At 43.5% G+C, this 15,717-nt stretch overlaps 1 protein-coding gene across 1 annotated transcript; it reads right to left on the bottom strand.

The window, feature by feature from the left end:
- Positions 1-423: 423 nt before the first annotated feature.
- Positions 424-6,437, bottom strand: FZD4 (frizzled class receptor 4). Its single transcript, XM_066341294.1, has 2 exons — positions 6,221-6,437; positions 424-5,011 (listed from the first exon to the last, which is right to left on the bottom strand). Exons 1-2 carry the CDS (start codon positions 6,350-6,352, stop codon positions 3,683-3,685), a joined length of 1,461 nt encoding a protein of 486 aa, XP_066197391.1. The 5' UTR covers positions 6,353-6,437; the 3' UTR covers positions 424-3,682.
- Between the last annotated feature and the right edge of the window lie 9,280 nt (positions 6,438-15,717).

The raw sequence follows: 15,717 nt of genomic DNA on the forward strand, positions 1-15,717 counted from the left end.
CCCATAACACCTGAAAGCCTTACAGGAGCATTCCTAATGCTCTTCTCAGGAGCATTACAGCAGTGCTAGAGCAGCAGTGGGCCGTGTTTCTGTATTGCCTTCCAGCTGGGATTTGAGGACATGCCCCCACAACACCAAAGTTCCAGCTGCAGCCTCAGTCAGCACCCAGGACCTGTGTGCTGTCTTTGAAAGGGTTTCTGTCCACCCCATGTGCAGAAACATGAACACACTTTCACTGTTGCCCAATGATGATTCGTTCTCAGTTATTGGATCCAAACTATGCTGGATTAACCCATTCAAAGTGTCCTTTCACCACAGCATGAGCATTTCAGTCCTTCTTCCTTCAGAGGAAAAAAGCACTTCCAACAATGCTGAAGCCTATTTAAGAAACAAACTCACCAAAAATGTGAAGGCTGCCAGGAATTTTTTAGTTATCCACAGAGGTTAAAGTTTTATTTTGATATAAAAATTAAATAGCAAAGTCGGTTTGGTTTTTTTTACAGTGATAAATTAGAAATTTACAGTACATACATTGAAGTAGATATATTTTCTGTACACCCCAAAATAATCAGTGTCTATTTCCTCAAAATTCAGAGAAAGGAGCTAACTTGTCTGTTTAATGTAAGAGCTAAGCTTGTACCTCTCTGGCAGATGCTTGTGAAACCTGCAGTGCCAAGAGCACACGCTGAGGGGGGAGATGGGAGCAGGGACTGTGCAATCGAAGGAAACGCCTGCAAAGTTTCTGGTTGTATAACCACAGCAACTGCCCTTCCGAGACAGGATTAGTCACACCGCTTTTGGCCTTAAGCTCGTAACAATGTTGAAATGAGAGAACTCCAGAGTTGCTGATACCCGCTCTTTGCTCTTCTCAAGCACCAATTTTTAGGCTGTCTGCTGTGTCTTCCCACTTACACAGCCCTGACATGGAGCCAGGTAAATGCATGTGGGTGAATATACCAATGGAATGGTTTAATTGATGCAACCACTAATTTCACTTTGGGTCAGTACAGTGTTCCCCCAGCTGCTGGGGAATGATGTCTCTTCAGGAACAGCAGCTGGTACCTTGCCTCCCCCCAGCCCACCTCTTTCCCATAGCATTTGAATCCCTCACATGCTTTAATGAAATATCCGTCCAGGTCCCTCCTAGGGCTACACAGTGCCATCCTCATCCAGCTCACTGTGTCTCACGTCAGCAGGGGCATCCCTCTGTCAATAGTTCACAGGATCACAGGCAGAGATGCAAGGATTTGATAAAAAGGCACTATTTACCATTCACTTCTGTGTACATAACAAGGTTAAAAATGCCATTTATTGAATCAGTCTCCTCAAACATGGGTCTTATTGGCCAGGAGAGTATCCAAAGCATTTCAGAGTGAAGCACACCTTGAGTGAACATGAGACCTCAGCACAGCCAAATACTAGGTTACAAAAAAGGGTCATACTGCATCCTTGCTCCTTGAAAGCCAACATACAGCTGCTGCCTTCACATTCCCCACTGTGCCAGCAGAAAGACTGCATGATGGAGAAGCTCAGCCATCTGAAGATCTCACACTTGCAAAACTCCTTGTTCACAAAGGAATAACCAGATCCAAACACAACACTAACAGCAAGAGACTTTATGGAGAGGGTGAAAAGGCCCAGCTGGAATGTGGTGTTGGCCAAGACAGTGCTTGTGTGTCTTGAACAGAATGTGTCAAGTTGTCACTTGTTCTGCTGGAGAGGGAGCCCAACCGCAAAGACTGCCATTAGGGTTTGTTTGGGGTCTGGATTTTGTTTGTAAAAGAAAAAAACCCGTTCTCTAGCACATGTTTCAACACTGACATTGAAACAATACATGCTTCTGGGACAGATTAGTGTTCACTTCCAGAGCTGGAGTGAACAGTGGTTTGGGAAGCACATGGGCACCTGTGTGGAAAGCAAGTACTTTATTAAAGCAGCATCTGCTCTCAGCTGCCCTGGAAGATCATGGGAGTTGGGGGGATGCTCTGCAGCTGATCAGGTTCCACACAAACAAAGGAAGCAAAAGCTTGGGGCACAAAGGTAAAAACAAATGTGTTTCAAAGGGATAGAGCATCATAACAGTGCTCTCTTAAGTGCTTCTAGAATATTTGTATTTGCATCATCTTTCTTACAAGCCCCTAGACACTACATTCAGCTCCCTGCAAGCACAAGCTGGTCCCTCCTCAAATAAAAGAACAAGAAAATGAAATGGTTACTTTGAAACAACATTATTCACCAAGAAGTTAGATTCCTTGGATCCCTTTCCAAAAACTGGAAAGGTCTTTGTTGCTCCTGAGGACTGAATGCCTGCTCACATTCTATGTGTAAATGTACATTAAAAAAAAGTGTCCATAGCTGTCAGTGAGCAATTGAAGCATCGTTGTGAGGCAGTCAGCTGTACTGCAATGTCATGGGCTGAGAATGTTCTTTTAATTGCAACTGACACACATAATTATACAAGTGATCTGTGTGAACACGAGGCTGCCAAGGAACTTAACATTTTGTTTCTCCACAGACTGGCGTCTACAGAGGAGATACCATCACACTGAATGAAATACATTAAGACTTAATTGCTCCATGCAATGAGTCTCCAGAAAGAGAAAAGTAAGTTTGCTTGGAGAAACATGGCATTGTTTGAGGGTACCTTCAACTAATTTTTCTCTTTCCTGTAGGAAGGAACATTATATAGTTAAGACTTTTTTTTTTTTTTTAAAGCTAATAAATGCAGCAGAAGAAAGTGGTCTGCTAGGAGTAGCAGGAGCACCTGAAGAGGCAGGAATGGAGGCAGAGGGATAATGACAATAGATGTGGAAGACCATATACAGTTTTCCAACTTGAGCTGATTCCTCTACTTCTGAGGATGCCTTGAGTAAAGCTTTTAGATTTTATAAATATTGATAGAACCACAGAATGACTGAGGTGGGAAGAAACACAGGAAGCTTGAAATTCCCACAAGGCAGAATCAACTCTCCATTCAGATCAGGTTATAAATGGCAAAAAGAATGAGTCAAAATTATTATTAGACCATTAGATGACTGAAAAGTCATCCTCACTAATACCTCACTAAATCCTACTCATCACAAATGGAAAATCCATTTGCTATTTGTTTCAGGTCGTGATCCCTGACTGAACTGTACAGTGTATTGGAACACCAGAATTCCCCCATAAAGACAGAATCCTCATCAAGTGCTTCCTTCTCAATGCTGAACTCAGAAAGAAGACATCTGACTGAGGTCCTGGGTGCTCCATTTCTGGTAACTTGGTAACTGGACCCTAATTAAGCCCAGAATTTGGCCCTGGACTGCCTTTCCTCCATCCGCTGTAAGATGATGAAAGGAAAACATCATCTCACAGCTAAGGGCTACAGCACCTCCGTTTCTAAAGACTTCAAGACTTCAGTAATTGCATCCTGCTTCTTTAAAAAAAAGATAACATGTTTGGGTATTTCACAGCTTTTAAAGCCTCCCTGGGCTCTCCTATTTTGGGCAGCATGGTTTATGGCTATTGGTATCTGCAGCACAATCTCTTTGCTGTTTATTCTTTAAGGCTTTTTTTCTCCCATCCCCAGAGACAGGTTGTATAACTGTCCCCCTACTCTACTCCCAACATTTACACAGCAATGCTTACACAGGACCAGTCCTTCACAGGAGAGCAGTCAGACCAGCAGGATGCTGTCCTTTTCTCATACCACTGTCTCGTTGCCTTTCCCAGGTTTCACCCAACCATCTGTTCTCTTCTCCCGTTTCACCTTCCCTGAGTTCACCAGTCTGTTGGAGCACTTCTGCCACGTGTGCAGAGTTTTGGCTGACCAGATCCACATACCTGACGTAATACCCACCAGAAGGGACATGAAAATTTTGAGCATCTCTACTGCCATATTGGAATCATCTGCTGAATAGCGGAAAATGGCCCAGTTGGAGATCTCGTAGAAATAACAGGCGATGACACATGTTGCTGGGACGGTGTACAGCACTGAAAAGACTCCAATTTTGACCATCAGTCTTTCCAGTTTGTCAGTTTTAGTTCCATCTTTCTGGAGATTAGACCTGATTTTAAATAAGGCCACGAGTCCTGCTGCAATGAATAAAGTCCCAATGACCAGGTAGGTAAAAAGTGGAGCCACAACAAAGCCTGTCAGCGCATCCAGGTTCTGGTTCCCAACATAGCAGAGGCCGGTGAGCTCGTCTGCATCTACAAGTCTCATAATCAAAATAACGATGGTCTTCACTGCCGGGATGGCCCAGGCTGCGATGTGGAAATAGGAGCTGTGCATTTCGATTGCTTCGTGGCCCCACTTGAGTCCCGCAGCCAGAAACCACGTCAGTGTCAGAATAACCCACCAGATGGAGCTAGCCATCCCGAAAAAGTACATCAGCAAGAAAATTATCGCACATCCTGTGTTCTTAAGACCTTCTTGGATAAGAACAGGTTCTGCTGCCTCTTCAAAATCACAGGATATCCTTTCCCGGCCCACAGTTAGCCTCACAATATAAGCAATGCTATAAATATTGTAGCACATGCTCAAAAATATGATTGGCCGCTCCGGGTAGGAAAATCTGGATGAATCAATCAGGAAGGTCAGGACTGTGAAGGCAGTCGAGATGAAGCAAAGACTGGCCCATATGGCCATCCAGATATCTGTGAATTCCTTAGCTGACCTGCTGTACAGACCAGCATCGTAGCCACATTTCAGGACACAGCTCAAGCTTCTCTTCACCCAAATGTACTGATCTGAGTTAGATCCCATGCCGTGGCACTCTTCCCCAGGCTGCAGGGAGGTCTTGCTGTGAAGGGGAACCTCTTCATCTCCTGGGCCCTCCATGCACATGTGGTTGTGATCATTCTGGGGTGGGAATTTGCTGCAGTTTAGGCTGTCTGGCCAGGCAAACCCAAATTCTTTTAAAACAGGTTCACATCTTCTTTTGACAGAGAGGCACATGCCTCCACAGGGACCTATGGGGATGTTAATCTTCTCTGTGCACATCGGCACATAAACTGAACACAGGAAGAACTGGAGGAGAGAAACAGAAATCACAAGTGCGTCAGGGGAAAATTAAACAGGTTGCAATATTACAAGTCTTCTCTTTCTTTTCCTTTTTAGCAGTAATATTTGGTCCTTTGCCTTAAAAAAACAGGAAGCAGCATAAAACAAATAAACCAAGAACAATAAAAACAAAGGAGAAAAAAACCACAATGTTGTCTTCTTTCAGTTCAAATGTGGTCCAAAGCCAAAGCCTGAACATTTTACTCCCTAGATTAGCTCCGTGTAAATTTAGCCCATCAGTTCCAATGAAACAAGTGGGATTTAGCCAAATTTAAACCTCAAGGGTACAATTTAAGAAAGCAGAAAACCAAATTAAAGAGGTTTAAATAAATACATATATTTGTTCTGAGCATTGCCTGGATATTTCAGCTAAGAAACAAACAGGATGGGAAGAAAAAAGCATTTATTGAAATATTTTGGTTCACGATCCTCCTAGAAAAACGTCTTTCTTTCAGAATAACTTCACGTACGCATTTACAACGGTGATAAAATATTGTAGTTTTCTTGTCTTTTGAATAATAGCAATTGGGCGATGCCACACCGTGAGAGGAATTGCGTGCTGACTCGGGAACTCTGCCCCGAGAAACAAGCCGGGTTTTGTTTGAGGAAATCCATGCCCGTGGGGAGGACAGGGATCATGCCATCCGCCTGGGAAAGAAACTTTCGCAGTGCAGCTCCCGGCGGGGTCCCGAGCTGCCCCAGCTCCCCGCGGCCAGCTCCGCTCGTTCTGCGGGGAATCGGGCGCGGCACCTGGGGCACGGCCGGGACGGAGGGGCAGCGGCCGGGAAAGCTCCGGGAGTGGCCGCAGCCTCCGCGGGGGTACCGCGCTGCGGCGGGCAGCCGGGACACCGCCGGGACACCGCCGGGACACCGCCGGGACACCGCCGGGACACCGCCGGGACACCGCCGGGACACCGCCGGGACACCGCCGGGACACCGCCGGGACACCGCCGGGACACCGCACCTCCGCCCAATGTGAGCAGCGCTCTCTTCCCAGCCAGCCAGCAGCGACCCTGCGAGGCGGCGCGACTTTCGGGCTGGTTTAGTACCGAGCGGAGGGGATGAGGATGAGGACGGGGTGCTGGGGGACAGCAGCCGGCCCGGGACCGCACGGCCCCGCTGTGTGTCGCCCCCACCTCGCCCACGCAGCCGGGTCCCCCCGGAGCCCCGACGCACCTGGAGCTGGCTGGAGCAGCCGTACTGGATGAGGGGGGTGAAGGTGGTGAGCTGCAGCTCCGCGTCCGCCTGCAGCTCGTGCCCCACCAGGTTGGGCATCTTGGTGACATTGTAGCCCAGGTTCTGGCACATGGCGATGCGGATGGCGTCGCAGCGCCGCTCCTCCTCGTCGCCGAAGCCCCGCGCCCCGCCGAGCAGCCCCGCCAGCAGCACGGCCAGCAGCCGGGCGCGGCCGGCCGCCCCCCCGCCCGCCCCCCGCCATGGCCCGCAGCGGCCCCGGCCCCGGCCGCGCCGTGCCGCACGGGCCGGCTCCAACGGGGCGGGCCGGGGGCGGCTCCGCTATTAAACTGAGAATCGGCCCAGGGGAGGGACGCGCCTCCCGGGCCGGCCTCCCGGCGCCACCGCCCCCGCCGCGGGAGCCCGCCCCGCTCAGGGCAGGGCCGGGCAGGGCGCGGGGTCCTACCTGCGCCTCAGCCGGGCACCGGCGGGTTCCCGGCCGGCCCCGCTCCCTGGGGAGCCCCGACCCTCAGCCCCAGCCCCGAGGAACGCGCTTCCACCGCCTGCATCCCACCGCTCCTCGCAGGGACCCCTTCTCCTTGGTGACCCGCTACCTGCACACCTCCGAAACCCCGGGGATTCCTGTCCGTGTTTCGTCTCCCCACAACAGTCCCCCCTTCTGTCCCGTGTGCCAGTGCCCCTGGGAGACATCGTCACTATCCCCAGAGTTCCCACCGTGAGTGTTGGTCCCAGGGGCTCCCCAAGTTCCACAGGGACAGGGTAGGCTGAGCCCCTACTAGTGCAGATGTGTTCAGGCTCATGGTGCCCAAATTCTCCCCTCATTTCTGGCCTTTCTCCAGCCCTAAGTGCTCAGCTCTTCCGCTGTCGGGTTAAAAAAGGGTGGCTTTCTAAGCTGCTGCTTTGTCTTCTCAATGGGTTAAACTGCACCGCTGGGTCACATCTGGGCTGTAGCATTGTTTGTTTTTTCATTGGGGCCATGAAACCTGTAGGGCACTGCTAGGTGCCTCCTGGCATTTGTATAAATCCCTGTAAAATAAGTAAGTGTGGATGAAACATTTGTGAATTTGGGAGGAAAGGGCTGGATGATTAGGCAGACCTTTAACATGTCAGTAGGAGGAGGGATTAAGAGCAGAGAAACAAGGCTCACACTTAAATTCTCTCGATATTATTTACACCTGTAATAAAATCTAGTTGAGCTGGTTGTGCCTTTAGCAAAAAATATGTCATCTATTAATGAATTGTTTGTAAAGCACTTTGAAAATATTTGTAAAGCCCTAGTTAAGCAACCTCCTTCTGTGTGCATACAGCATGTGGCATGTACATGTGCTCCTGCATGTGCAGAGTGTCTGTCACAGGCCTGAGTGCACCTCGGGGCCTTTGCTGCTCCCCATCATTCCCCACCTCCATTGGTCAACCAAGACTGGGACTAATGGGATAAGCCACCCCTCAGCTATTGCTCCTTACCAAGCACAAGACTGTAAATCACAGCAAAACCCGTGCTATGAAATGCTCTGTGCTCACTCACTGCATGTTTCCCCTCTGAGGTTCTGTCACCAATGGGGTTTCTTTACCTCAGAGAGGGGGGAAACTGTGTGTGAGCTGTCCTGGGACATTGCAGGGACTGATGGGCATTAATGTGCTTTCCTCTAGAAAGATAGGTAAGTGCTTTAATTGAGGTTTCATGAGCATAGGTATTTATATGCTCATATTTATAATAGCTCTCATTGCTGTAACACTTTACGTCTAGCTTGAATAAACAGTGTCTCTAACCTCACAAAATCCTTGTGAAGCAGACAAGTAATATTATCTTAACTTTTTAAACACAGAGGCAGACAGTGCTCCAGCCCCAAGGTCAGGCAAGGAGCCTGCAATGGAGTCAGCAACTCAACCATATCTTGCAAAGCCCATATTTACCTGCAGGCATTGCTGTCTGGACCCGGCAGTGCTCAGCTGCTAATCTGGGTGGGTGATAATGCTGTGAACACACATGGTGTGCTGCACATGTCCACTGAGCTGTTCCCAGCACCATCGAATCTACCTTCCCTAGCACACAAGTGCAGGGAATGCGTGATGGGCACTCCGCATGCAGTCGAACACATCAGAGTAAGAGGCAGACTTCCACAGTAGAAGGTCTTGGTTAGAGTTTATTTGTTTTCTAAATTATGTAGGAAAGAAGGCTAGAGGGAGACCTTAAATAATAGTGACCTTAAAAACTATGCATCTTCATCTTAGCATGTGAAACCCCTTTTCATCTGCCATCTCCTGCTGCAGTTAAGCACTGAAGAAGAGTTTGCTGCTACTAGAATAAGGCCTTTACCCAATTCCCATTAAATAAATCACCTATTGCATATTCTGAAGTCACAAAGCAAAGCCCTTGGTCCATGGACCTATTCCTCGGACTAAGTAAAACTACAGTGGACACAAGTACCTTTGTAGAAGAACTCTTCCCCCCCAAAAAACCTCCTACCTCTATTGCCTCTTCTTTGAGAATACAAAATAAATATTAGAAAGTACTACACCACTGTGTTTGCTTTGGAAAGTCTTTTAGATAATGGGAATTAGTTTTCAAAACAAGAGTGCTGTGAGAGCCAGTGGCAAACCATATGAGAGGCTGGAGTTGAAAAAAATGGTAATTAACCTGCTTTGAACCTTATGCATATAACAGTGATTCAGTGTCACACCGATAAGCATGTAGATAACATTTTCTTTAAACACAACAAAATAGGAAAACTTCTGGCTAGTGGATTTATAGATTCTTAGATTACTGGGCAGTGAGAGACACTGGCCTATATCTGGCACAGAAAAAGCTGTATTCCTTCCTCAATTATTGATTGCCTGATTTGCAGCATATTTTTTTCTAAATTTTATTTTGAGGGTTCTTTAGCTGAAGGATCACAGCCACCCTTGCAAATATTCTTTGTTGTGACCGCCAATAATTACGTTTGGTTTCTAGTCTGAGTTATCTTCAGCTTCCAGCCACTGTTTTTTGTTCTATCTTTTCTGGACCAGTTGAGAAGTCATTATTGAGATTAACCCTGTAGATAATGTCAGGCTGTGATTAAGTTACCTTATGCCCTTTTTTAGTAATCAAAATAGATTGAACTTCCTGAGTTTCCTATTGTAAGAAAACTTTCCTGATTCTTAATCATACTTTTGATTTTAAAGGAGCAAGATTTTACCCTGCCATTTAAATACCACTTTCAGCTCAAACCATCCTTTACAGTATAAATAGATGTATCTGAATTAGTATTCAAAGCACCTTTAGTCCCTTTAGAGTCAAGAGAGCTAAAGTCAAGATAGACAGGCACTTGCAGAAGGCAGCTTACATAATAGGAATGACATTAATACAAAATCCTACTTATTATTATCTTGTTTTTAGTATTTCCCCCTTACATTTGTATGCATTTTTTTGCATATTTATTAAAGCCATGGACATATTTTTACACTATGAAAATAATTAATCCTTACCAGGATCTCTGAGTATTCCACTGATTTGGAAGGCATCTAGGAAGGTTCATAACTCTTCTCTGAACATTTTCAGTGCAACAATATTTATCTGGACTGTAGTGGTAGAACATTCAGTTCTCAGCTCAGCTTTCCCATTGGAGTGATATTCATGTCAAAAGCTCAGCCCTACAAGATGACCTCACACACAACACAACTTCTCCAAGGACATGATCTCTTCCACTACATTGCAAGGAGAGTCAGGACCAATGCTTTGCAAGCCGATCTGGGAAAACTTGGGTATCCTGTTGGTTTTCTAAAAAAACAAAATGTGGATAGCACATTAGGAAGTGGTTATTTTAACTAAACATAGATGTCAGCTTTTAGTCAGATGAATTTCATTCTAGAAATACTTCTATCTCTCAGTTGACTGTAAAAGGAATGTAGGATGACTAGCCCAGAGGTGAAAGCTCTCAGAGGTGTCTAGTGCTGGATGAGAATAGTCCCTGCCTCCTAGCCAGTCTCCTGGAAATTGATGAGAGAATATTCACATTGCCTTCCAGAAAGTTCTTTCAAAGACTTTGTATAATAGATACAAGTCAATAATATAATAATATTATATTATAGTCAATATATATGAGTCAATAATAATATAAGTCAAATAAACATATAAGGCTTTTAAAATGTGTAGATTCTGGAGTGGTTTTGGGACACTGAAATTTTAAGAATGACTTAATTACTATTAGGTATCTCTATGATACAACTCATCTCGTATGTATTTTTCAATATACAACAAAAATGACTGTTAGACCTAGCTGTTACCTGTTTTGCTTACTCACAATTCCACAGCTTCCATCAAACAACAGACTTCTACCATTAATGACTTTTTTGTCTCAATTTAAATAAAACAATATTTTCTTTGAACATCTGTCCATTAATTTTTTGTCGTTGTTGTGTATATTTTATCACATTCTTGTCAATTCTTTTGGATTTATATTTGTTCAAATCAATGTCTCCTTCCTACTCTTTGACATTTATGCTTTTATTAAACTTAATTAACTTTATAATTTTAAATTTTATTACAGAATTAAAAAAAAATCCATCTGAATTCCAGCTGAATTTTTTTTACTCAGGACCTTCTTTCTCAAAATTAAGACCTAAATCAATCAGCTTCTTTATTCAATGATGCTTTTGCAAGCATCTAGCAACATAGTTTAAATGGTTTTCCTAATTACCCTTCATCAGCCTAACATAAGTTTTCTCCCTTACTTCTGTATCTCATGAGGCTGACTCTTTTAAGGCAGGAGATATATTCCCCTCTTTGCATTTATCCATTATCTTCATAGTTTCAATTGTCCAGTAAAAATCAGAAAGAAATCCTACTGTCATGACTCTTCCAGTGAACATGGCTCTACACCATCTCAAAAACAAACAAACAAAAAAACCCAGTGCAGTGAGCTGCCTATGTATTTATGCACATGTACATATATAAATATGCAAATATATTTACATACACAAATATCTGAGGTTTATATATGAAGCATTCATAGAATCACAGAAACATTAAAAGTTGGAGAAGTGCAAGCACTAGCCCAGCACTGCCGAGCTAAAACCACCACTAAACCATGTCCTTAATTGCCACATTTACCTGTATTTTGAACACTTCCAGGAGTGGTGATCTCTTCACTTCCTTGAGCAGCCTGTTCCAGTGCTTGATCACTTCTTCAGTAAAGCAATTTTTCCTGATATCTAATCTAAACCTCCCCTGGTGCAACTTGAGGCCATTTCCTCTTGTTCTGTTGTTCACTGGGAGAAGAGATTGCCCCCCACCTGGCTGCAGGTAATTGCGGAGAGCAGATATAATACAGGTAACATCAGTGCACAAGGGGGTGCACATTGTGGCGCTCTTATTCAGTGATGTTGAATCAATCAACACTGACCTCAGTGGGGCAGGACTTGTCCCAGACTTTAAAATAAAGTGTATATTATGTGCAAATTTGCCTGCCATAGTGCACTGCAGAATGCTTCTGGGCCTGACCCAATGGGATTTGGCTCCTGATACTCTCAGGATACTCTGTTTAAATTTCTACACTTGGTGTCTCTGTGTGAACCAGCTCTCCGTGCAAAGGGGACACCCAGACAATATCAGCAGTGTGTCTAGAGCACCAGTCTCCTGACAGTCTGTGAATCTCTCTTTTCATGCAGTTATGACTGTAATTTCTTTAAGGTACTTCAGTGCAGCTAAACTGTGACACAGATCCCATCTCTAGATTCACATGTATAATTCCTTGCATGCCAATTTGGGTCAATAGTTACTCCATGACCCTTAAAAGTCAATATTTGGTTTGCACGGAGACCTCAGAATTTGGTTTTATAGCATTGTAAACAGGAAATTTCAGTGCTACTTAATATGCATAATTTTGAGAAATCCTTTGCATTAAAATAACATCAAAACACTTGACAGTACAAGAGGATTTCTCAGATGATATGAGGCTAGAAATCCAGGTGGCACAGAGGTATCACACACAATGTTCCATGGGGAACAGGGAACAAATCCATAAATCTTATAAGATGAAAAGTGGCCATATAAAGGCCACTTAGGCCACTTCATCTATGTGTTAGTATTTTTTTTTTCACATAGGTATTTCTCTTGTTAACTTGAAGAATAACTTCAATTAAAAAAAAATTACACAGTTTTCCAAAAGTCTCTTTCTTCATGTTATTCAGATTGATACACCTCTCCAACCAAATCAGCAGAATAGGCAAGGAGCTGTGAGGTGAAGTCACTCTCAGGATCTATTGAGACAAAAACATTTGCACAATGAGTTTTTCATAGTGTATCCATGTCCATAAAATTTTGTGCTAAAATACAAATCCCATCCAAAGAACCCTGCCCTCTTCCCTTGCCTAATTTTGACAAACTTCTTAGGAAAGCTCTGCTGCAGAGCAGACCAGTTTCAAAAACATCTCTGCCCTTTAGGAAAATTAGTACACTTTTCATCATGGTGGAGGCAAAACTCAGCATGAACTTTGGAATTAGTGTTTTTTGTCTCCCAGAAGGATTTCAGTTTAAACTGCTGCTCACCATTACTTCTATAATGCTCGGAAACTCATATTTTGACTTGAAATTTCCCACATTGACCTTAGCCCAAATGATTATTTTTTTCTGGACATGGATGAAGTTTTCTTCTCAGAAAATGGTTCAGAGGTCCCATTTTTTTTTTTTTTTTTAGTTCTCAGATAAATCCAAAACAGCTTGGATTTGTAGCTTCAGATTTGGCACGTGCAGGGTGCAGTCCTGAAGGAGGAATGCACTTTTTGTATCGTTTGAAGAAATATAATTTCACAATAGCAAACTAGCCTGAAAACTTTAGAAATAATAGACTGATTGCTCATGAGGCGTGATTTAGCCATGGTAGAAAATGACAGGCTGAGTTCCCCCTCCCTAAGAGGTCATGAGTCTTGCTTTATAAATAAGGCTCAGTTTCCTTTTTGCAGAGTCATCTTTCCCACTAAACCTTTCTGCATCCTGTTTTGCTTTAATTCTATGGCAGCATCAGAGGTTATTTCCTGTGTGTTTGCTGTCCATAAGCAACATTGTACTTGGCCTTCGGTGTCATTTTGCACGTTCTGTGAAGCAAATTTCAGTGCAGCTGACTTAAGATGGACTCTTTCTGCCTTGTGTGAGACTCTGAGATAATTTACTGCTCCTAACTCACCCAGGTTACACTCAGTCCTGGTCTTCACATCCAGCTGTCACTAACATCACCACAAACATGCTTATGGACACAGGGAGACAGATTTTTTTAAATTATCTTATAGTCCTTTCCCCTCAAATGTATTAACAAGAAGTAAACACAAAGATTCCAAACATTAAAATAATTAACTTATTACCAAATAAGTAAATATCAAGCTTTTAAGCATGGACAATAATTAATTAATCCATTATATTTTTTTATCTTTGGAAATTATATCAGGCTGAGATATAAATCCCTCAAAATCAAAGCTGAGAAGGTAGGTTTACTGTTATGCTTCAGCTGGTTTGCACTGCTCCAGTGATACCATGACAAGCTGGTTTAATCAATCTGTTATTGCAGGCTGAAAGCTGTTCTGTGTCATTGGAGCAGCACAGAGCTGTCAGGCGTGTGATGAATCTGGCCACAAATCTTAAAATGTACTATTTTTCCCCATTAAAAAGGCAATGTGAGCTGATATGCTGTGTTTAGTTACATAACAGCAAGTATTGACTTGCAGGGCACGGCTGGAAAAAAACCCTTCTTTGTATTGTGTTCGGCAGGCGGTGGGGTCACTCTCCTGGGAATGGAACTCGACATCTGCCAGGAGGTGAAGTCTGCTGCGTGCACGTTGCTTTTGTGGTGCCTGTGAATACACAAAGGGGGAACTGGACACAGGAGTGAAACCTGTCCTGGTGAGGATAGGCGCTGTTGGCTGTGCTCTCTGGAGCCGTGTTGCACACCAGTAACGTGCCTTTGAGTTATACACACTGCTGCTTCCAGGTCCTTATGGAGTCACAGGGAACTTTAAAATAAGCAGCCATACTTGAGCCTTCCAGTTCTAGCTGGACTGCCCAGTTTACAGTGGCACTATTCTTCACTTTGTGGGCCATTTAAAACACAGTTACTGAGTGCTAATTATTTCCACATTCCTGTCTCCATTGCAATTCTTTTATTTTTTTTTCCTAACTTTCAAAAAATTTTAATTTATTCATGGTTGTTTTCTCTTTTAATGATTACATAATGCATTCAGCTTGAGAGCTGTATAATTATTTCACATAAGGAGATGTGTTTTTGTTAACATATTTATACACCCAGCATGCATGCAATTGCAAAATATATCCACGCTATTCTACTTTCTCTTTCGGGATAGTTTATTTCCCTTTCTCACACAGACAGACCTGCTCTTCCACTAACCATTTGTATATGACATTCATAGCTTTTCTTTTTCTTTACCTATTCCTATACACTTAAAACAGTGCTACATTCACAGGAAGACAAACACATAAATGTCATAACAGACAGTGAGAAGGACTGGTTTGGCAAGTCTTTGGCAAAGAGGTTTCCTAATTTCTATTCAAGATGGCAAATTAATCATATATATTACTGTTACACAAACCAAAGGACTTTGAAATTAGTCTGAGCACAAATAATGCCATTCTGTCTTGTGCAGAAGGCTTTGCTGCCAATCTACATTTGCCTTATGCTCCTTGCATGCATACAGGTTGATTATGTGGAGTGCAACCCACCTTACACTTTGCACATATGCTCCCTTCCTCTGACTCCCTGGCAGGGCAGGGTAGGTCCAGGTACTGATTATTAGAAAACTAACAAAATAAAATAAATACTGCTGTGATGACATGGGGGGATGGTGTGACCACAAAAGGAAACAGATCAGCTTAGTTTGGCTTCAACCATGAGGGAACCGCACCCTTATTCTTTTATGTTGTGCTGATCATGGTGGTATTTTTGCACTGTACTGAGGTTTTATTATCAATGGACCTAAAGGTGAATTTTATTTTTATTATTACTGGATCTGGAATTTGAGTATGAACTGATCTTTCATTCTTGGGCAGTGTAATTTATATTTGGAGGCTGACAATTCATCTATTTCCCCACAGACTCATACATGAACTTGGAAAATAATGAGAGTTTATGTGAATTCCATTTTTCTCAGGCATTTTTATTCCTGGGAGAGACTTCCATGGGCCAAATTACCATGAAAACTAGATTACCATGATATTTCAGTTCCTTACAGTAAAAGTTCACATCTTTCAGTACTGCTGACACTGTACACACATCCTTGGGGAATTATGAAAAATATAAAAAGAAAACTCCTAAAAAATGTGCATTAAAAACATAAGAAAGCTGCCATCTAACCTAAATATTCCCCAAGTAAAACTAGAGCAAATTATTTTCCAAATATGAAAATTCTAGGCCACGCCAGAGCATAGTGCTATATTGAGAGGTAAGATTATTATTCAACTTTTGACATAAAATCACTTCAGATGTATGAAGAAA

Source organism: Sylvia atricapilla, chromosome 2 (assembly GCF_009819655.1).
Source record: "Sylvia atricapilla isolate bSylAtr1 chromosome 2, bSylAtr1.pri, whole genome shotgun sequence".
In the NCBI taxonomy this organism is placed as follows: Eukaryota; Metazoa; Chordata; class Aves; order Passeriformes; family Sylviidae; genus Sylvia; species Sylvia atricapilla.